At 34.3% G+C, this 22,282-nt stretch overlaps 1 protein-coding gene across 1 annotated transcript; it reads right to left on the bottom strand.

The window, feature by feature from the left end:
* Positions 1-9,892: 9,892 nt before the first annotated feature.
* LOC147292692 (zinc ion binding/nucleic acid binding/hydrolase) lies at positions 9,893-21,583 on the bottom strand. The gene is made up of 15 exons (XM_086233592.1): positions 21,285-21,583; positions 21,000-21,189; positions 19,276-19,775; positions 19,036-19,140; positions 17,943-18,207; positions 17,787-17,849; positions 16,894-16,968; positions 16,684-16,802; positions 15,460-15,530; positions 15,273-15,360; positions 15,028-15,168; positions 14,718-14,935; positions 11,681-11,954; positions 11,314-11,544; positions 9,893-10,848 (listed from the first exon to the last, which is right to left on the bottom strand). The coding sequence occupies exons 1-15, from the start codon at positions 21,378-21,380 to the stop codon at positions 10,411-10,413; spliced, it is 2,874 nt and encodes a 957-aa protein (XP_086089718.1). The 5' UTR covers positions 21,381-21,583; the 3' UTR covers positions 9,893-10,410.
* Between the last annotated feature and the right edge of the window lie 699 nt (positions 21,584-22,282).

Raw genomic sequence — 22,282 nt, 5'->3', positions numbered from 1 at the left:
AGTGAAAATTGAAATTAGTTTTAGAAAGCCCATAACATAGTCTTTCAATCCCCAATAAAAACTTTATTGACAACAAATGAAGAACTTATTCCCAAATTGAAAATCTGGGTTATGTTAAAATCGTCCTAAGATTGAAAAAACATAAAACACAAGAACCAAATTGGCAAAATTAAAACGATGAGGACCAAATGTGATTTGAGGCCAAAACACGAGATAGAAAATGTAGTTTAGCCTTTAATGTATGTTGCAAGTTTTTGCTCTATAAGGAACTAGTGGTCGTAAATTTGGCATCCATATATAATTTTAAGTCTATGGTTTTCAAACTTGCATTGTCTTAAATCTAATGGTTTTCAATAAATCAAACTAAAAAATAGAAATCACAACTCACACTCGGCCAGGGAGAGTGATTTCTACTAATTTTGATTTTGATCCAAAGTGGGCCCAGCCCACATGAAGAGACAGCATAGAGAGTGGTCGACAACTACACTGACATGGGCCCCACTTTTGTCGCCTGTGCATGACGCATGAGTCACAAGAGCGGCCTGGATGAGAGATCCGTTGGAAACGGCCTGTCGTGGTTGAGCGATGAAGAGGTTGCTCTTGTGAAGGCTTGGCTAACAAAATCGTTGAATCGCATCCTTGGTGCCAATCAAAGAAATCCCAATTTTTTTGGACAAATTCACGCCGAATATATTGAGAACTTTTCCGAAGGCCGCTCCTTGGGTCGACAACCAGACACTCTCAAAGCTCATTTTAGGTTTATAAGCCATGATTGCATGAGATGTGAACATATTACCTTGCGGTTCATAGAGAGTGTGCTAGCAGCGTCAATGATGACAATTTGCTGAGTTCTATTTAACGAATTAATTAAAAAATATGTTGTATGTATACTTTATTATTAATTTCTTTAGAATCATTTGTATAGGTAGATCAAGAATATGCTCGGTATAAATCTTTCAAATGGTCCCATGTATGGTTATTATTACAAGACATTGTGAAGTGGGGTTCTTCAATCGTCACTACGAGACCCGGAAATTCTCCAAATTGATTTTGGGATTTTTCATTATTTTTTAGAATTTTTTTTAAATTTATTTGGCAAAAAATCTAATTTTTCCACCTTTGACTTTAATTTGTGGACCAACTTTGACTAAGGTTTTGACCCGAGTTAGATCTTAGAAATGTAGTGCTTTTACCCATGGACCTAACGGTGCAAATCTCGTATTATTTCGAGTCCGATAGATTATTTTATGAATTTTCATAAATTTCCTTTTTCCTTAAGTTATTTTGTGGAGCTTTAATTTTCTGAAATTTGTCCAAGGACAAATTGGTAATTTGACCTCATAGTTAAATAGTAATAGTACATACGAGTCCATAATATTTTTCGTGGTATTTTTTCAAGTCCTGAGCTATTTTTTAAGTTATGAAAATAAAGAAAAGTTAAGTCGATGCCATGTGGCGCACCGTGATTGGACGACGAGCCTTGACCCAAGCCCAACCCGTGTCCCTCTCTTTTGGACTGCACCTTCCCACTTTTTTTTGGAAAGTCCATTATATTTTTTAAGTCCAAATGGCCCAACAAAAAGAGCACTATAGATCTTTTATTTTTTGAATTAATTAATTCAAAAATAAATTATTTTTTTATCTAGATCCTTCCATTAAATCCTAGTCATCCATCCTAAATCAATCATAGTCTACCCTCACTCACCTATAAATATCCCTCCACTCCATCATTTACATTCAAACCAAACTTGAATTCTAAGAGTTTTCTATAGAATTCCCTCTTTTCTAAGTTAGAGAGCTTCTCTCTCTAACTCGACTTTCTCCCTCTAGGATCAAATAGAAAATTTTTTCTTTTGATCACAACTAGAGTTCTAGAGGTCCGATTGGTCCGTTTTTGCCTATGTGCTTGTGGTGACAATCTCTACCATCTAAGAGGTTTCCAAGCTGAAGCTCTGCAGAAATTAAGCTTCAACCTCGAAAGACTTAGGTAATTCCTTAACCCTAGTTGAGGTTCTGTCAAACTTTTTATTCTTTAGTTAATTAAACTCTATTAATCTTGTTACTTAGCAAGTCACTAAGTTTCGAGACTCTACCCGTGAGTGGTCGTTCTTCAGGTATACCCTTAAGTCAGCTTATTTAATCTGTTGTTATTTAAGTTGTGGTTATAGACGAAACATTGCTTAATTGTTTAACTGAAATTAGCCTAAATAAATATTGAGGTCATATCAATGGTAACTAAACGACGTGATGACTAAGGTCAGTCCATGAGCATACATGCGTTGGGTACTGAGCCAGAGTTCTCTCAGTTTCCCTATGCACTGATCTGGTCACGTTGTAGATTCATATATGATCAACTTCCTTGACAATAAATTAAAATGAATCTAGAAACCACACGAACTGACATGATTGTTTGCCTCGGGGTTCAAGGTCATGTTAGATTAAGAATTCAAAAAAATCTAGCAGTTACGCAAATGCCAAACCTCTGAATTATATCTGGTCTTAACAGACAAGGTCATCGGTTTACGTAAAGATCGTTTTAACACCAGTTGTTGTCAGACTAGGAACTCCAGTTACTTGAAAGTGATGGTTGTGACGTGGTAAATTGTGACTTGTACTCAAGAACATGCAAGAGATTTGGACATCAGTTAGGGGGACAACACATGGGATAACCTAGTTTTAATTAAATAAAGTTTTATTTAATTAGTTATAGTTATATTTATTTTATAGTTATATTTATGTTTACTTTATGAAAAAAATGGCTGGTTGTTTAAAAACCCAACAGCTTCTACACTCTACTGTTATTTTTTTTCAAAACTTAGTTTGACTGGTTTTAGAAGAGGTGGAGTGAGGTGTGTGCTTGTGAGTGTGGTGGTTGTGTGTGTGTGTTATAACCAAACCCAGCTAGCAGAGAACCCGAAAACCCAGAGAAAGAAAAGGAAACCGAACGGGAGAGAGACAGAGAGACAGAGGAGAAAGAATAAAGAGAGAAGGAGGAGAAAGAGAAAAGGAGAATTAAAGGTAAAGTTAAGCACTTGGTTGTGAACGCTCTGTTTTTTCTTAATTTTTGAACTTAGCTTTGATTTCTATTGTTGTGAGGTTATTTGGATGTTTAGAAGTGTTTATAGGGTCACAAACAATCAAGAAATTGAAAGAGAAGTTAAGGAGTTTTCGGGTTGGGTGTACTGAGCAATTTTTCAGTTTTTAGTTTTTGATTTTTAAATCTATTTGGTTATGTTTTCTTAGAATTTAATTGAAGTTTAACTTATAATTTATCATTTAGTAGCCTTAGGAACCGATTTGGATGGTGAGAATCGAAGAGAAATGAAGTTGGTTGAAAATGGGAAAATCTGTCATTTTTTTTGCAATTTTTGGCAATTTTCGAGTAGCCTACTTTGAGGCCATATATCTTGAGTTGTAGAACTCCGTTTTGAGTGTTCTTTGTATGGTTGTAAAGAGGAGTTGTAGAGCTTTAAAATGAGTATAAGTTTGCTCAATTTGGTGAAGGTTTGATAGGGTAAACAACGATCGAGCCAAGGTTGAGTAATATTAAGGAAAACCTGGGTTGGAGGTTGAAGACGATGAATAGAACCGCCGGACTACCACTCACACCACCGGCACGTGGCGGCGGCTTCAGTCGTCGGGGAAAGTCTCTCCCTGCTGCATTTTCGAGTTCGAGTCCGATGGTTGCCACCGTTTTACGATCCGAGACCCCTAACTTAGTGTTTTCACTACACACACTAGAATTAAAGAGTGAGCAACTTTTATTCCGTAATTAATTGTGATTTTCTTGTACGAGATTAGGTTCGGAGAACGACCTGAAGACATGAGACTATTTCTAATGGCGGAATAAGTTCGTATTCGAGGTAGGGCGATTTGGGGAACCTTAAACTACAAATTTGATTATATGGAATTTTTGTTAAAAAAGCAATATATGTGCTAATATGTGATTTATATGAATTATTTGAATTATTTGAGCATGATATGAATTACTTAATTATTATATATAATTATATACATTTATTTGAATGTGACTTTTATTTAAACGTGAAGCATGATTCATTGAGAAATAAAGATTATGGTGGTGAGAAGGGGTTGAGAGTTAAATTTAAATTTTGTAGTGCGTGCGTGGGAGTGAAGCCTCTTCCATTGTGTACAGATAAAACGATCTATTTTCCTAAGGCGTATTGGGACTTTTGATTGCGTATCGAAGTTAGGATGTCTTGCACTTTAATTGCAAATTAAAGTGAAGACGTGTTGCAAATTATTATTAAGGAAGTGCAGCATAACATTCATGCATCTATAATATTATTATATATATTATCTGCTCCATGTTGTATGTTTCAAAGAGCTTATATATAATTAACTTTGCAATGTTAAGGTTGATTGTCTCTACTGAGTTGTTGGTTAGAGCTCACACCCTTATAGACTTTGCAGGTTCAAACACTGAAGATCAGAACCCTTAGAAGAGGTAACAAGAAGAAGTTTGTGTAAATAAATGTGAACAAACTTTGAAGTTTATTTTCGTTTTATTTGAAAGTTCTGTTAAACTTAAGTTGCTGAGACATGTTATGTGTTGTAAACTAAGCTTGAATGCAGTGTAGTATATTAATAGTATGCAGTTTCTTCTTTTATTTTATCATTCTCCATCATACTCTGGTTATAAAAGTTAATTCTATAATTAGAGTGTGATTCACACATTAATCCGTAATTAGTTCTTAATCACGGATTGGGGCGTGGCAACACACATTGACTAGTGGTTTTCCTGCATGTATTATATATAGTAAATACTATGTGATAAAGTTGCATGTTTATGATTGGCATATCTGCATGGTTTTTGTGATGATGGTAATAATGACTGTTATGCATATTCCCGTGAGATTGTTATTGTTTTTGACTTGAGAGTGAAAAGACGTCCCTTACGGTAGATCTTGGGTTACGATCCCCTAAACTTCATGAGGGGTTGTACGAACGGACGATTGGCTCCACTTTATGTTGTTATCTTACCTCAAGTGCAAAGTTGTTAAGTTTTAGTATGAAAATGGAAGTAGGGGCTTGTCGTACCCAAGAGATTGGATTGAGATTTCAACCACAAGCTAGATTCATTTTAGGGTTATAAAACTAACAAATAACCTACTATGTACTATGCAAAGCCAAGACTAAACATAATTGTATGTGCAAATGTGTAGTGTTGAGTTGTTGTTTGGTTGATTGATGATAAGGAACACTAGAATTTGAAACTAACAAATTGGAAATGCAAGCAAATTCAAGTACAAATTAAATTCAATGATGATGAAGGATTTGAGGTTATTAGGGGTCCACACTAACCCTCCCATGTAACAAACAATGCAATTAGTGATTATGCCAAATTAGATAGATTAGATTCCCTCCTAACCCCCGATCAAGGTAAATTAGGACACATTCTCTTTCATGTTATCAACTATCCCAACCAAGGTGATAGGTAACTACCTAAGATTAATGTCATAGCAAACCCTAGGTGCGTAACATTTTAAGGATGAGGAATCCAAACAATTAAAACAATCCAACCAAGGTGCTTTTAAATTACCATGCTCTTATGCAACAAGCTTTAGAAACTAAAGGTTACCAATCTCCAATTTCTACATGACAACATTTCTCATATGCATAAGTGGTAAATTCACACATACAAGTCATGATCTTTAAACTAGTATAAGAGCATATATATCCAAAAGGGCATTTATATCACAAATCACAAAGTGATTACATGGTTGGGCTAGAGCTACATCCCTAGCCCTAAATCAAGAAACTACTCACTAGCCATAAAAGTTACAAACAACATCACAAATTGAAACATAAATGGAAACAAGAAAGAAAAGAGAAAATTCTAGATGTTGAAGCCAAACTCCCAAGGGGTGTCACTCTCCAAAGATGCCCAAAATAGTTTCTTGTCCCAAGTGCCTCCAAGCTCCTCTTGCAATAATGGTGGTGAATATGGTAGATGGGTCTTGTGATGGTGTTTGGCTTTTTGGAGAGGAAGAGTTGATGGAGAGAAGATGGAGAAAAGAAATGATGAAGAGAGATGAGAAAAAGCTAGAGTTTTGGAAGATGGAAGATGAGATGTGTGTTTTTAAGATGAGATAATGGAATGAATGATGATATGAATGAAATTAGAGAGGATGGAGATGGGAGCTCGAAATTGAGAGAGTGTTTTATGGTTTGGGTGAGTTGTTATGTCTATAATATGTGGCTAGGATTAAAAGAAAATGAAAGGATAAGGTTTGGTTAATTCAAAAATGAGAATATTTCATCTTATCCCTCAATGGATGATCCTTAAAGGATGTTGAGATAGGTAGATGTTCTGTTTGCCTCATTTAGAGCCTTCACATTGTGGTTTCTAAATTTTTCTTAGAATGGGCAAACAAAGGGAATGAAAGAGAACATGTGATAGACAATTACCCAAAATGGAAAGATGCCTTGGGACCACTTTGTCTTTTTGTTGACAGGATTTCTGAGTTGTCTTTAGAGAGGCATTTGGAGGCCTTAACCAACTCAAAAATTTATGTTTTATATATCAATAGAAAGCCCTGGATGTCTTCTTTCCAACCATATATTATATGCCTCAATCCGAGCTCGGACCAAAACGTTATGCCCCACACAATGCAGCTGACTCAGTTCTCCTCAGATGCAGTTTTGGGTTGACTTTGAAATTCAAAATGAACACCTTAGAAGTCTTCAAAGAGTGAGGCTATGCAGACCACCCTCAGTTGCTGAGTTGACCACCCTATCATATTTTATCCAACTTTTTTTTCTATTTTACCCTTTATTGCAAAAACGGGATGAAATCACCCAGATTCATTCGGTGGTCATTTACTGAAACATCCACCAATATTTGGCAGATAAGTGTCGAATAAACACAAATATTTCGGTAGATAACTGTCAAATGCCTTTTTTCATTTTCATTTGGTGGTTATCCACCGAATAATCTACCAATGTTCAGCAGATAACTGTCGAATAACCATAAATATTTCGGTAGAGAACTGTCGTCTTAGCAATTTTAGGGTGATCGGAATAGCACTAATCGTCTTCAAATGTCATGAAATTGAACCTGGAATAACTTCAATGTGTTAGCTTCTATCTCCAATTGGATTCATGTTAAAATCTATTAAAGAGAATAAATGGTGAAATTTCTTATTTTATTGCTCGGAAGCCAAAAACACAAAACTAAATGAAATTTAAAGTTTTTAATCAAATAAACTCACAAAAACTAAGTAAGAGGAATATAAAAGGATGTGAATTTATGAACATATCACTTTAGCAGTGAGCCCTCGTCTAGACAGTATAACCATGAAATGACCACTTTTGCTACCCTATCTCGGTCAAATGACTGCAGGATTTTGTTATGTTTTTGTGAGAGTGTAGTTGGCCCTAACGGTCGGTCAACAAGTATGATTCTGAACTTGGGTTCGAAAAACTGTATTGCAAAAGCAGTATGAGCATGCGACTGGTTTTACAAAACTTGGCAACTGTTTTGTGCTATGCATTTGATTTAAAACGGTCTCAAACTATTTTCAAACCTAGCAGAGAGTAGAATTTTTCTCGCCGAAGCCATTTAATTAATTGCAATTTGATTCCAGTGGTGATGTCATTGGGGTTGAGAGGTGGTGTTGATGGCGTTGGGTTGGGTTTAGGAGGTGGTGTGATGATGGTGTCGTTGGTGTGTTTATTGGATATAGTAAGTAGAATTGATGAGTGTTATGTTTGGTTTAGTTGTTGAGTTTTAGTAAGGGTAGTTTAGGAAAACATGTTGAGTGTACTAATAAGTTTTAACATTTTTTAAAATGAAGCTGGACATAAAGAGTGTGTTGGGGCTACTGATAAAAAAATTGGGTCAAAATAGCGGCACCCTTTATTTTTTGGATTAATCATATTAACTTTTTAATTTTGAAGGCAAGCAAAGAATCTAATGTAGTGATTGTTCTTTTACTTCTTGCACAATTGCTGTGAGAAGTTAGATTTTTTATTAGTGCAATATTTACTTATGTTGCCTCGCTCATTGATGTTAATAGTTCTTAGAATGTTAATTTATTCAAATTATTTTGTATGATATCGATGCTAATACCAGGAAATTAAATCTATCCTTCTTGGGCAACCTCACCATTCTGACAAGTGGATAATGGATTTGGCATTATTCCGTCAAGAGCTGCTTGAATAGTGCTGCTTACTTCTTATATAAAGGGGTGAGACAAATTACTTCTTATATAGTGCTGCTTGAATTTATGGCTTCTAATTTATCTAATATTGAGGTATCGCAATTTTGTTTTGTGGCATGGCGAATATGGCATGATCGTTATAATGCAAGTGTTCATGGTGAAACTTGTTTGGAGAATGCACTTTCGGTTGAGAGAGCATAACTTGTTTATTAACATGAATTATATTTACTCAAATCTCTTACAAATGTAGGATTTACAAGTGGATAACATATGCAGACTATATGTTGATCACATATAGTATGCGACCAAATACTGCTACGTGGTGTTACTTAATCCACATATCATAATATGAGTGGACGACGGATTTATAAATTTAGTATTTGGGATTTTTTAGATATTAATAGTTGTACACATGTTATAATTCTAATGGATTGGTTACACCGACACGTGGTGTTACGATCACACACAATAATTTCTCGTGATCAACAATGTAGTTATGTAAATATGCTACATATTACATTATTCATTTTTAATACATCTATATGTCCAATATTAAAAAAAAATACATCATGTCAATTACTCTAAACAGAAAATTTTAAACCCCCCAACTTAGTAGTTGGAATCCATTTTGTTTTCAAATAGTCTAATTTATAGGTGGATTTTATTAGCGTAAAAATAACTTTTCCAAATTCCAATTAACAGTTTACTCTAAAAACTCAAATCTTAACTGAGTAACTGTTTTATTTTGCTTTTATATAAAAGGAAAAAGAAAAAAAAAATCGACATGGAACCAAGTAACAATTCGATGAGTATTAGCAAAATGAAAAAAAAAATAATAATAAAAAATCGAGTGAGTACTGAGTAGGTATGTAAGGATCTACAGTATTTCCAAGGTAATTCGAAAGCCCAAAGATGCAAGAAAATGGATCCTTCTCTAATACGTCTTTATCTGCTTCTGGTGTATATATATATATATAAATGAAATGTCATAATATGATATTATCTGGATTGTTATAATTTACTCACATTTTGGTACTTTACCTGATCTAAGGGATTAAACTAAGGAGTTGGTGTGATGGCCCAAACCCAATGTGGATGATTCCTGTATGAGCTTCTTAATTCTTATGATGTTATGGTATGATATGGTTGATGCTTTGGTTTGGTCCAAAATTAAGACAAAACAGGTTTGTCAGTTTTCTACCAATGTAATGGTTAGTGGTTTCTTATGATTTGAACATAATTTTTGAAGGTTTGACCAAGAAAAACAAACTAACATATTTTTCAGGTTAAAATTGGAGAAATGTGAGCTGCCACGTCTTTCACTTACAAGACTTTTCTCTAATTTTAACCTAAAAAATATCTTGTTTGTTTTTCTTTGCCAAACTTTCAAAAATTATGTCCAAAATCATAGAAACCATTAACCATAAGACTGGTAGTAGCTGAGGAAACTGCTTTGTCTCAAATTTGGAGCAGAGTCAAACCATTAACCATATTATACCATAATATCATAAGAATTAAGAAACTTATACAATCATCCACATTGGGTGGCCCCACTGTAAAATGTTGGCCTTGTGGTACATTTGAAAGCTCAACAGGTCCTGGCCAAAAAAAAAGAAAGAGTTCAACAGGTCTTGGGTTTGACTGGCACAAAAGTATGCCTTCATCAATAGAGACGTGACAATTTTATTTCTTAAGATAAAGCTTACGTGACAAAAAAGTTTCGACTGTCTCGAGCTCAAACCCCTCCTTCAGTATTGTTTGATAAAAAATTATGTCATTAAATCAGTTGATCAAGTTTCGGGAAACTGTATCTTACACAATTACAAAAATTGATACATATGATCAACATTTAATAACAGCATAAACAAGTTCATTTCCGGAAAATTATCCCCCCTAAAACAATAATTAATATGGCCTTCTCTAACAAAAGGTTAGAGTAAAATGGAGAGACATATATGTGCTCCGGCGGCACATGGCTTTTATCGTCATCCAACAACTCAATGGCCATCCTTTTCAAATGTCGACAAAAGCTTGAACCCAACCTGTGAAGAATCAATTATTGCCTACTTTATTATCAACTTCTTTCCATGGTACACTATCTCCTAGGAGAAAGCTGCATTGGGCAATGAAGTACTTCCAATCATTATAAATTCCCATTGCCTGTGCCATCTTCAAAGTATTTCTCATGCTTCTCCCAATCAAAGAGCTAAGCAGCATAATGATTTCACACGATAGGGCTCACTTTACAGACCTCAGCATTGAATCCACAATCCATTAAAAGCAGTAGCCATGCTCGTTGCTGCTCAGAGAGTCTATCCCTTGGGCCTTTAACTTCAACAAGCTTGGCTTCACCTCTGTAGTTCCCATGGAAGCGCCACAGCAGCAAATCTGGCATTCCACTTGACCAGCTGCGGTAATCTTGTGCAAGATGTTGACAGAATGAGGCCAAACAAGGTCCACCAATGCATGTAACAGCTGCCCGAAGCTCAGAGAGAGAATGTCGGTCCCAGTTAACTCCTCTACATGCTGTTCCCTCATGTAATTCCCATGAAGTGATGAGGATCTCCTCAGCCATGCCATCATGAATTTTCTGTAGGTGAGATTCTATGTGGCTCTTTCTCACTAGATAAAAGCTGTCAGTCTCCAAATCCAAGGGACCAGTCTGCAAAATAGGATTTTCATTTTTTTTTTTCTACATCTATTTATGAGAAAGAGCCATATGGTTTGACAAAAAGACCACATGCACATCAAAATTTGGACATGAAAAGTGTCAAGGAACAGATTTACAAGCGTCAAAAAGGATTACATCTGGAAAGTCATATTAACTATTGTACCTTCAATTTCTTCTCGTTCCCCAGCCAAAGTTCTTGATGTTACAGCCTTATGAGGAATATTCTTTTTTAAGTTATTTATAACTGCTATTACAATAGCTATCTCCAAGAGAACTTCCAATTGCAAAAGATTTAGATAAAGGATCAAAATTAATCCCTTATCTTTCTGCATTGTTCATGCATACATACATATGCATGCATGGATGCTTATTACATAGAAAAATTCAAAAAGTTGAGAGCTTAGCAGCACTCTTATTAAAAGTTAGCAGCACACTTGGTAAAAGTCTAAAACATACCTGAAATTTGGTGCGGAAGACATTTGGTATATCAGAAAAAATAATCTCCCACATAAGAAGCCCAAAAATAGTCAACCATATGCCACTCTCTGAATGAACACCCTGCCATCCTCCTTCACCAGCATAATACTGCAAGGCTAGCTGCTCTACCCCACATTGCTCTCCATCTTCTCCATAGAACCTGCTCTTGATACCTATCACAGAATTTAAAGGTCTCCCTTGAACATGAACCTAACTTGTTGGTAAGAAAAACTGAGTCAATATGAAAAGTGATACTGTAAGATGTAAACAAAATTTGAAAAAACAAAGGTTAAATCTGAACTTTTGACTTGAGAGTTTAACAACCATATTACAATTAAGCAATTACCTCCATGATCTTCCTCTTGACAGACTCTGAAAAACTAGGAATTTTCCATCGCCTTGGTGGTTTTCCTAAGCGAAGGACTCTCCTTTGAAGTGCCACTCTTGAACCAGCACGCACCCATTGATCCAGTAACCCATTTTCAGCAACCGAAAGGCTCTCATTCAGATATCCCATGTGCTCCAAGTCAATTGATAACCTTAGTGTCCAATATCCTCTTCTACCATCACAAGTGAAACACTTTAGCAGCCGCTTCAGTAAATCTGTAGCATCACTGTACCTGAGTGGAAGAATTAAGTTTCTTCAGCGTGCTAAACAGCACAACTAGACAAATGTAATTTGAAGACTTTTTCCATATAACACTTTCTCGTGATACTTGCTTTGCAGGTCTAAACTAATCAACATCAATTTTCCATACACATTTATGGGTTAGTGATGCAAAGCGCTTAGCAACAACTGTATACTGATAATTTATTGGAAAGAGAATAATAGCATATATTTGATTCAATTTCAAATATTTTAGCAAGCGTGTATACATACATGTTCACTAATGAAAGACAATCAAACCAAAGTCCAATTGATGCATATCTGACCATGGAAAATTTTGAGGCCAAAACTTGGCTAGTTTACTGAATTGTTTTCAGATAATACATGTTAGGATATTTTTCAAGGATCAACTTTATTTAATTTCAGTGACCTTAGTTTATTCAAACTTGTTTGGGTTTATTATTAGAAAATACTTCTCTAAATCCCATAAAAAAATACATTTCCAAATAGGATTACACTCATACATAAGCAAGTATTTTGCAATGACAATTACACTGTGATTAATAGGTTTAATTATGTTTTTCATTTATTATAAAAATAATTTTCTAAATAGGATTAAGCCCATATATAAGCAAGTCTTTGGCAATGGAAAATGCAAGAACTGTGATTAATGAAATTTAAACAAGTTAGCTTCTTTAATGGTGAGACTACATTAATGAATTCTTCTAGTCGCATAGTGAGATACAGCACAATACAAGTTATCAAAATATGATTCATACAAAACAGTACAAGCTATAAAAAAAAAAACTTGTCACCATTACATATGCAATACGGACTAGACACTTTGACATACCAGTAAGTCCTATGATATATTTACGAGACCATTAAGTCCTAATTCTGATTTTCTTTCTTTTCAGTACAGTAGAATAACTCCCATAAAAGTAATCAAAACAACTTTTATCCTTTTTAATTCACCATTTCCATTAATATAACTGCATTCCAGATATCATAGCAAACATTTTAGTAGACACTCAACTTAAAATGACATTGAAAATTGGTCAAAATTCAAGGAAACCTTACAAGCATTAATTTGTCAAAATGGAATGATTTTACAAACTAATCTAAATTTTCAATTATTTTTCTTCTATAATTTTGATTTACAATTGTATTCAACTAATTAATATTTTAATAATGAAACTTAACATTAAAAAAATGAAATCTCATTATTTCTCTAAATGTCTTCTTTAATTTTAATAAACAATATTGTTAATATATGTATTATTATCTTTTTGAAAGAAAAAAATTGATTTTCCCTTTATACGCATTAATTTAAAATGTTTCTTGATGATACTATATTATTATTTCCAAGGAAAAACAATGTTAATCGAAAGGTTTCTTTTGCATTGCTCTGAATCCTACACAAAATTCTTTAGAGGCATTTAATTATTGGTTCCTCACATTTTTCTTATTTATAAACATCCAACCAAATTTTTTTTTTTCGTAAGAGTAGGTCCCTTACTATTGTAAATGAGTGGCAGTTACACCACAACTGTCCATTTTATTGTATCTCCGTCGCAGTTACATTTAACATAACTGCACTACTAAGTGACAGTTACATCAATGTATCCAAAATTCATAAATCATAAATCACCTAAATCATACCAAAGCTATCATAATAAATCGCAATAACCCCTAAATAGCTTTTTGTAACAATTGTCCCTTCATTTTTGTCCTTAAGTTTTTGTGAAATCTAGACTAACTTTTCTTGTCCTCAAATATTACATCTAGGTAATTACGAAACTTGTCAAATGCCACACCACTTATAACAACTATACACATTTTTGTTTTAGATATAGATTCTTTGATTGTTTTGACATTGTTTTAACTTTCAATCAGAGCCTTACATCAAAAGTAGAAGAGCTACCTTTTCTGCCTTTCCTTTTATTAGTGGAAGTCAAAGATACATGGCAGTCTGGAGTTGTAATGTAGATTTAAAGTCAAGTAATGCTAAGACAAACAAAGGATCCATTTGCTTTACTTTCTAAAATCCTTTTGTCAAATAAATGGCTAGCTTATAGTTAATCTTTAAAATTCATTATTATCACGAATTTACTGTTTTGATTACAATCCCAACTAGGAAGCACCAATATGGATATAGGATATAGATATGATACAGTACTGATACGTTGATACAGATATTCTTTTCTCTTTAAACAGTTACAAACGTTGATATGGCAGTTAATAGAAAACTGGGATATGATATGTTGACCATATATCAATTACATAATAGAAAATATATTTATATTAAATAATAAATATCAATATTTTTTTAAGATAATAAAGAAGCACCAATGAGATTGTAAAATGCAAAGTGTTTTATAGTGATAACCTAAAGAAGAATGAAACATTAGATCGCCCAATAATCTAAAAGAGAAAATAAATTGCTTGCATACAACACTTTTTTTAACATATTTGGCAGTAATGCTGAGTTTCAATGTATTTTTGGCCTTCTTCAACATTTTGCAGTGTTTCATAATATTAAAATATGAATACACTATTACATAGAGATGTTAATTAATCCACATAAATAGTCAGAATAGTGAACAATTCATGAAAAAACATGAACAATTCATAGTGAGGTATGGGCCGTATGGCTAACATGCTTATGAGATTAACATAAGATACTAACTAAAACAAATTCAGACACAGAGGTCAACATGTAATTTGCAGTACAAGCATCAACATAGCCAATGATGTGTAATTCCAAGATCCATACCTATGCTCACGCTCAAGAAAGGAAATTCCTAGTGAAACCACTTTTGAGTAGACAAACGGTGCAGAAAAGAAGGAAAGAAATGGAGCCATTGATTCAGAGGTTGACAATTGAATTTCTTTACTGGATATAGAGGAATCAGCTATCTTTATGCATTTTAACACCAACCCAATGTTGCTTCCATCAAGAGCTTCATCAATTATTTGTGCCACTTCAATGGCCTGCAAGACAAGACTGTTAGTGAGGCAAAGGCAACAAAGTTCTCCAATATTTTTTTCATAGTGACAGTTAGTGACTATTCCCAAATCAACACCTCTTCATAAGCAAGCAAGCCATCTCGACCTGAGAAGATTTGTTGTGAAATTATGCACTTGTAAGCTGGGTACTTGACTATTCCCAAATCCACCAGTAGAAATGCCGACAAATCCTGCTCTCCATTCAGAAAGAAAAGCCTCTGCATAGAACAAAAAAGAATCATAATGAAAAATTTTAGGCATAACGAGAATTTTCATGATTACTGTGGTATATTGAATCAAACATTAGAAGACATGAAAGCACCTCCGCACGCCAGATAAGCGACTCTGCTTTTGAAGATATCCTAACACAGGCACCTGTTCTATCCAAAACCATACTAGGTAGTAATGAGCTGCATATTGCAAATAACAAGGAAAGAGAGAACTTAAAATGTGCTCATGAAGTCACATTATTAGCACATTGAGATAACATTAAGAGAAAATAATAATACCACAACTCTTCTTGGTACAAAGAAATAACAGATGCAATAAGATCCTGCTTTCTCATGCCACGATTGTAATTCTGTAGCCTCGGTAGAAATACAAAATTTCAGGGAACCCATCAGATAACAAAGCTGTGAGACCACATTACATCAATTAAAAGAGCAGTAGCATGTGAATCCATTATAAAAAGTGCAGACACCAGTTACTTCAAGGGCAAGATTCCTCAACATAAAGGTTGAAAAAAAAATTGCTCAATACATATAAAACCAAGAACTAAATGTTCATACTTATTAATTTACATCCACACATGAATGCATGTGTGCAAACATACACTATCATGTAACTTGAATGCACCACCATAAAGAAAATGTTTGACCCGTATCTGTCCACACAGTAGGCTCTTACTATGTAGTCATCGAAAGCCAATTCATCACTTTAGGAGCATAAACTAGGGATCGAATCAAACTTAGAATGATCCACCCAAAACGCTCCATTTATTATCAATGATGCATATTAAATGCATAAAAAATTTAGGGTTATGCCTTTGGGTTCACTAGTAGATAATACTGGATGGATTAAATGAAATGCTCACTCAACCAAAATTTCAGTGATAATCTTAACAAAAATTAACACCAAAACAATTATTATTCCTATAATAAATTAGAGAAGAAGATACAGAACGTAGATTAGATAACTTCAATTAAGCTTCAATTGTCTGTGAATGCAGTATTCTCAGAACTTGGGGAATGCATTCATTCACGGTGGACGGCATGCATATGGTAATTTGTATTTGGGCATTTGACTTTTAGCCTTCCTCGACTAGCAGCCTAGCACACTGCAGCCCAACACAAAGCTTATGCCTTCTTATCACCACAAAACAACTTATGATGCCTTTTGCGAAACAGAGAAGAGCACCCAGCTGACATTACCCAACTCGCATTTCCTTCCCCCAACCATTAATCATATTACAAGAACTTGGGGATGAGATGAGACAAGATGCAAAGTTCTGAAATGACAAAGAAAAACTGGACAAGTTGTACTAAAGGAATTACTATGTTGCTTGGCATATCAGTTCGTATCAACAATCACTTCTTTAATAACCTACAAGGTCTAGAAAGTGTCACTTGTGCATTACATAATGCATTGTAACATATACACTTAGGAAGATGTTCTCTTGAAGAATTTATGCAAATAAACCAAAAATCTATATAGGAATATCATTAGATGCCAACCTGCTTAAGCATGCACAAAATTTCACGTAGTTCAGATACAGTGAGCAAATCCAAAATCTCCTTTATATCATCATGACATAGTTCATTTGTAATTTCAAAGCAAGATGTATATCCTGATGCTGCAGAATGACAAACAATTTTTTCATCAACCTTAATCCATATGTTCAAAAAGAAAACATACAGCATATCCAATCAATAGTTTTATATTACCAGTTAGGCCTTTCACTGCTTGTTGAAGATCCAATATTTCTGGGTATAAAATAGAAGACAGCCGAAACCATGGCCCTGTTCAAAAACCAACTTAATAAATCAGTTTTGGAAGAAAATCTCTTACATTTTCATTTGAATTATGTAGGTGCAGCACTACACATTGCATGAGCCATAGCAAGTTAATCCAAACAGTAAAGAGAAAAACTACCCTGTAGAAAGCAGGAACTTCAAGAAGCCTACGGAACCATATACCCCATTAAAATTACATCTATGCAGGAAGCAATCGAGAGGATGCATATGACTAGAGGTTACAGACTACCCAATTCCAGCTAAGTATTAGGTTTGACATCAATCTTGTCTTACATTGGGAGTCCAAAAGAAAAAAGAATTAGATAATGTGCATTGCACATTTATGATATATGAAAGGTGGATATGCAAAACGTATATGTCAGCTCGAGCATATGAGATGTTCATGGACAGGATGCAACACGAGACTCCAACACCCTTGATTAGCGGTAACCTTGAGGAAAAATCGAGACACACTCTAGGCATCTAAAAGGAGTGATTAGGTCTCCAAGAGAATATTAGATAAGGAGCCTTATGAAAAGTGCTTGTTCCATGAGTGCTCGAATTACAAATTACTCCCCCATGTGTGAAACTTGAACAAAATTCACTACGTTGTGCAGGATATTACTCTGCATGTTTTGATTATGAATGGAATAACTAGGAGGTACCACCAGAAGCCACATTGTGCATAATATAGAGGCTAGCTTATGATGACCATGATCTCTTACAGTAGTTGGCATAATGAATAAAAACAAAATAACTAATACAACCATACCAGAAAAGCTAAAACTATGACCTGAAAAAACGTAATCTGGAAAGATATAAACCTTTCCGTGCATAAAGCCGAACAAACAGCCTCTGACTATCATCTGACAGTGAAGTAAATGACTCTGCCAACAGTTATAAATATAACAGTCATAAGTTGTGCGAATGATTTAAAGGAAATAATAATATAATCATAAAACAAGAATTTGAATTTATACCCATGAAATTCTTTTCATCATCTATCAAGAGGAGAGAATTGCTTCTCAAAACCTCATGCATGAAAACACAAAAGTTCTCCTGATACTTTATTGCACTGGGTGGACAGGACTTTATAGATTCAGTTACTTGCTGAGCATTTTTCCATAAAAATTTGAAAGCCTCATCATTATAATATTCCTTAGCATTGCACGGACTAGTCTTGTGACACACAATCTGTATTGGGACAACATCAATAGAATGCTTTGGAACAGAGGTGACACATCCCTGAAATGAATCCCACATGAATGAATATTAAAATTATTATCCACTAGGTCAATATTTTGCAAATTCACACAAAATCTGGATGGTAATCGCCTTCAGAAAAATATGTTTTACAGATCATTTATGATAGCAGTAAATGGACGAAAAATTACCCTAGCTACTATTTTCTCTCTCAATTACACATTTATATCTCCATTCTTAATTGACTTTTTTTATTACAATTAGGATTCAATAAGAGAGATATTTTTCATGATGTTAACACTCATTTATTTCTCAAAATAAATTAGCCTTATATCATTAATTAACTCTTAATAGAATACTTTTACATAATAAAAGTTTGAGTTTCTCTAATAGTTTATCAAATAAAATCTCTATAAGAGTGCCAAAACTGCATGCATAACCAATTGCTTAAATCTTTTGAGGAATTTATACAAAACACATGGATCTATGAAAAAACATTAAAAAATAGACAAAAAAGAAAGTCCAACAAAAGGAAATGTGCTTGATTTTTCTGTAAATATTGACGGAGTTTTAAAGCTTCAGCATTCTCATTACATGCCCATTATTTTTTTTTTATTCTTTGGAAGTACATTTTTTTAATTATATAATGTCATAGTACAATTAGAAGGATTAGAATTTTAAAAAGTTAAAATTCACGGTTTTAAAAACCAAAGGAGGTTGTTGTCTTCCTTTGGTTATTCTGTGAGACTAGAATTTTACCTTATTCATGCAATACCCAAAGAAAACCTCTGGAAAATAAGACTAAGCAAGCAAGGTAACTGTGTCAGAGGCTTAGGCAGTATGTTTTGTCCAGCTTAAGAAATATATTACCTCAAAGTTTAGGCAGTACTTCTCAATCAGAGGAGACAAATACTGAGCTAGCTTGCGGGGGAGAAAACCAAGCACTTTAGGGCATCCTGAATCTGAAGATATAACCTAGCCCAGAAAAAAACACCATGCAATGCCATGAAATTATAACTAAAGGAAATTGAAATCAACAGATAAATAGAATAATGATTTAAGTAAAAATCAAATCCTTGGGGAAAGAAAGCACAGAAAAAGGGAATGAACCTTAATAGCATTGGGATCTTTAACATTATCAGGGTCTCTTAAAAGAGAAATGTGTGACCCATGATATAACTTAGTTTCATCACTAAACCTACGGCCAACGATAAAAGTTTCAAAAATCGCCCCAGATATGTCATCCTCATTAATGCCACAATCCGGCACCTCATTCTTTGGGACCCATGAGTGAGCATCAACATTGGCATTGATCCTGTCCTTATTGTTTGGGTTTCCAGATGGACCATCAACCTGATTTTTCATATCAGACACTAAACTTAATAGTGATCTACACATATTATTGTCACTTTCTTCAACAGCACTAAAGTCAGACAATCCATGAGCCACATCCTTTAGAAGACTGTCATCATGAGCCCTTTGAAATAAACCATTTCCTAAATTTTCAGAGTCGCAGGAACGAGTTTCAACTTTTGACTCTGGGCAGAAGTTTAACTCTAGAAGTGTGCGCTGGGTCAGTTTCCGTTTGGTTCCCCTAGATAGACACATATCTGCAAGAAAATAATGTAAGAACCCAATTCAGTTTACTGAAAAGACAAGAAACTACAACATTAATTAAAGAGAGTAGAATTACAACATAATACAATTCTTTAAAGTCCCATAACAGAAAGCTGGGCTATATAAATCTAATAGATGACTTTGTAGGATCAAAACAACCTACATAGTGCAGAAAATCAACAATTAAAATCTTTTAATTATTTCAATACAATTTAAATATAAACAATGAGAAGCTTCAAGTGAGGATGTCCTCACTTAAGAAAAATGAGGACATTCTATCCCCATCCTATAATTCGATGATCGGAATCGTCCATATTTTAGGACCTCCTTCAAAGGTCATCACTGCAATAAATCTGCCCAATTAGAAACTGTTTAGCCATTTGATTAACATCAACATCATTTCAATCTCATCAGACAAACATTTGTTTGCACAGTTTGAATGATCAAACAGTTACCGATTTGGCTAATTTTGATAGGGATGATCCTTAAGAAGGGACCTAAAAAATGGACAGTTTCGATTATTGAACTACATTGTCAGTGCCTAGAGAGTATGTTCTTATTTTTCTTAAAATGAGGACATCCTTACTTGAATCTCCCTCTATAAATAGTACTACAGCATACAAGTATCTTATATGTAAAAGCACTACTTTCCTGCTGAGCAGTCATTATCTCATACAAGGAAAAACTGCGAAGCTGGTTTTTTAATGCAAAAAGAAATAGGTGCAGTCCTCTCACACAGTAAAGGACTGTTGATACTCCAAACGCAGCCAGAGTGTAAATTTCTAAAAGGAAAAAACAATGAGAAAGTCTGTAGGATAGTTTAGAAACTGATAATATCTCAGTTTTGCTTCATAAAATAAAAAAATTAATAGTAAGGAAAGTTGTCCAACAAGGTGTCCATCAACCATACTATCACCCTCAATCATAAATGCAAATTACAACCAAACCCAAAGTTCCTTTACAATCAGATATTAGAGAACTATAATAAAAATATCATAAAATAGAATAAAAGTAGAGTATTAACACTTGTGAGTGATTCAGATATTAGAGAAATCAGAGAGTGCTTTAATGTATATAGAAAGTGTCTGTGTCTGAGAGAGTAAAAGGTGCACTTGGGTTCTGGGTAGTGAGGCTTAGAGTTATTGTAGTCTCTCCCATAGTTGTAGGCAATACTGAAAAACATGTAAACACAAAAATATATGGAAACAAGAAGATACCCAGATGAGAGTTGATGATGTTGTTGTCGCCACTGACTTTGTGGCCGCAAACAGGGCAAGTAACTCTCTCATCCTCATCTACAGCGCCCGCCACACTCTTTTTATCTTCTTCATCTTGAATCAACGATCCTTCCACGTTATCAATGGACACGATTTTACCATTTTCATCAGTGCACAGATTCAATGAGCTCTGAAACCAAACAAACCCACAAATTTCTATCACTTATAATTCAATGGGAAAACAATAAAACATTACAAAATGAAAACAAAAATTAGGGAGAGTACCTGGGTTGTAGGGGCGGAGACGAGGGATTGACGGTTGGGAAGGAAGCGCCTGCGTTTGCCGACCAATCGGATCAAGCTTTCTCTTCCTCTCAACATCTTCACATAACGACTGTTTCTGTTCCCGCCGTTGTGAAAATAGCGGCTTGAGGTTGAAGAAGCGCTTTATATTTCATTTTTCTGCCCTATTCTGCATTATTCTAATAGAAAAATATAAACGTCCCGCCAAGCCAGAATTATTTGGTGCACAACAATACAAATGGAGTTTTTTTTTACTGGGAGAGAGAGAGAGAGAGAAAGGTTCGAATCCGGGTGTGTAGGGGGGAGTGGTCCTCGGCAACTAGGTCAAATCCCAATTCACTGCTAATAAAGCTTTTAAGGGAACCTCAATGTATTGTATATAGAGTTCAATTGATTAATAAATAATTTTTTTTTTCTTTTTGTAAAGATCATTGTGGAAAATATCATGATATCACTCCCAAAAACGGATGATAGGCCATCTCACATTAATAAAAATATGCACTTGATATGGAACACACCAAGTCAATGTTAAATATCATTGCCGCTGTTGACATTGACTATTACTTATCACATAAAAATGATATTTATAGATATGTCTTATGTCTTTTTATTTCAAATATGTGAAAAAATAACAAACTTACATAAAACAACAAAAAATTCAAGCTTATAGAATTTCATCTATCATAATTTTAGTAGTAATTATAGATGTTATTAATTGTTACTGTCTAATAGTAACAATATAAGATTGACATTGTTTAACAGTGTCAATCTATCTAGTACGAAAAAAAAAAAAAAAAAGAACGGACCTAGCGCTCTATACTGTTCATACATCACCCTTTTTTAAAAAAGATGATATATTATTAAGTGGACATTTTAACATTAAGTAAATTAGTGTTAAACCATAAAAAAGTCACACTTTCTTGTTTTTTTACCACTCACACTTTAAAACTTAAACCCCTACATTTAGTATGTTTAATTTC

This window comes from Dryas octopetala, chromosome 2 (genome assembly GCF_963921425.1).
Source record: "Dryas octopetala chromosome 2, drDryOcto1.1, whole genome shotgun sequence".
NCBI classification, from domain to species: Eukaryota; Viridiplantae; Streptophyta; class Magnoliopsida; order Rosales; family Rosaceae; genus Dryas; species Dryas octopetala.
Note: the sequence above shows the minus strand (reverse complement) of the source record. Positions and strands in the feature narration are given on the sequence as shown.

Excerpts from the sequence above, each read along its gene's own strand:
- LOC147292692 (XM_086233592.1), bottom strand. The coding sequence starts at position 21,380 with ATGTTGAGAGGAAGAGAAAGCTTGATCCGATTGGTCGGCAAACGCAGG. Across the intron at positions 21,190-21,284 it reads TCTCCGCCCCTACAACCCAG|AGCTCATTGAATCTGTGCAC; the intron begins GTACTCTCCCTA and ends GTTTGGTTTCAG. Across the intron at positions 15,169-15,272 it reads CGCTTATCTGGCGTGCGGAG|AGGCTTTTCTTTCTGAATGG; the intron begins GTGCTTTCATGT and ends TGTTCTATGCAG.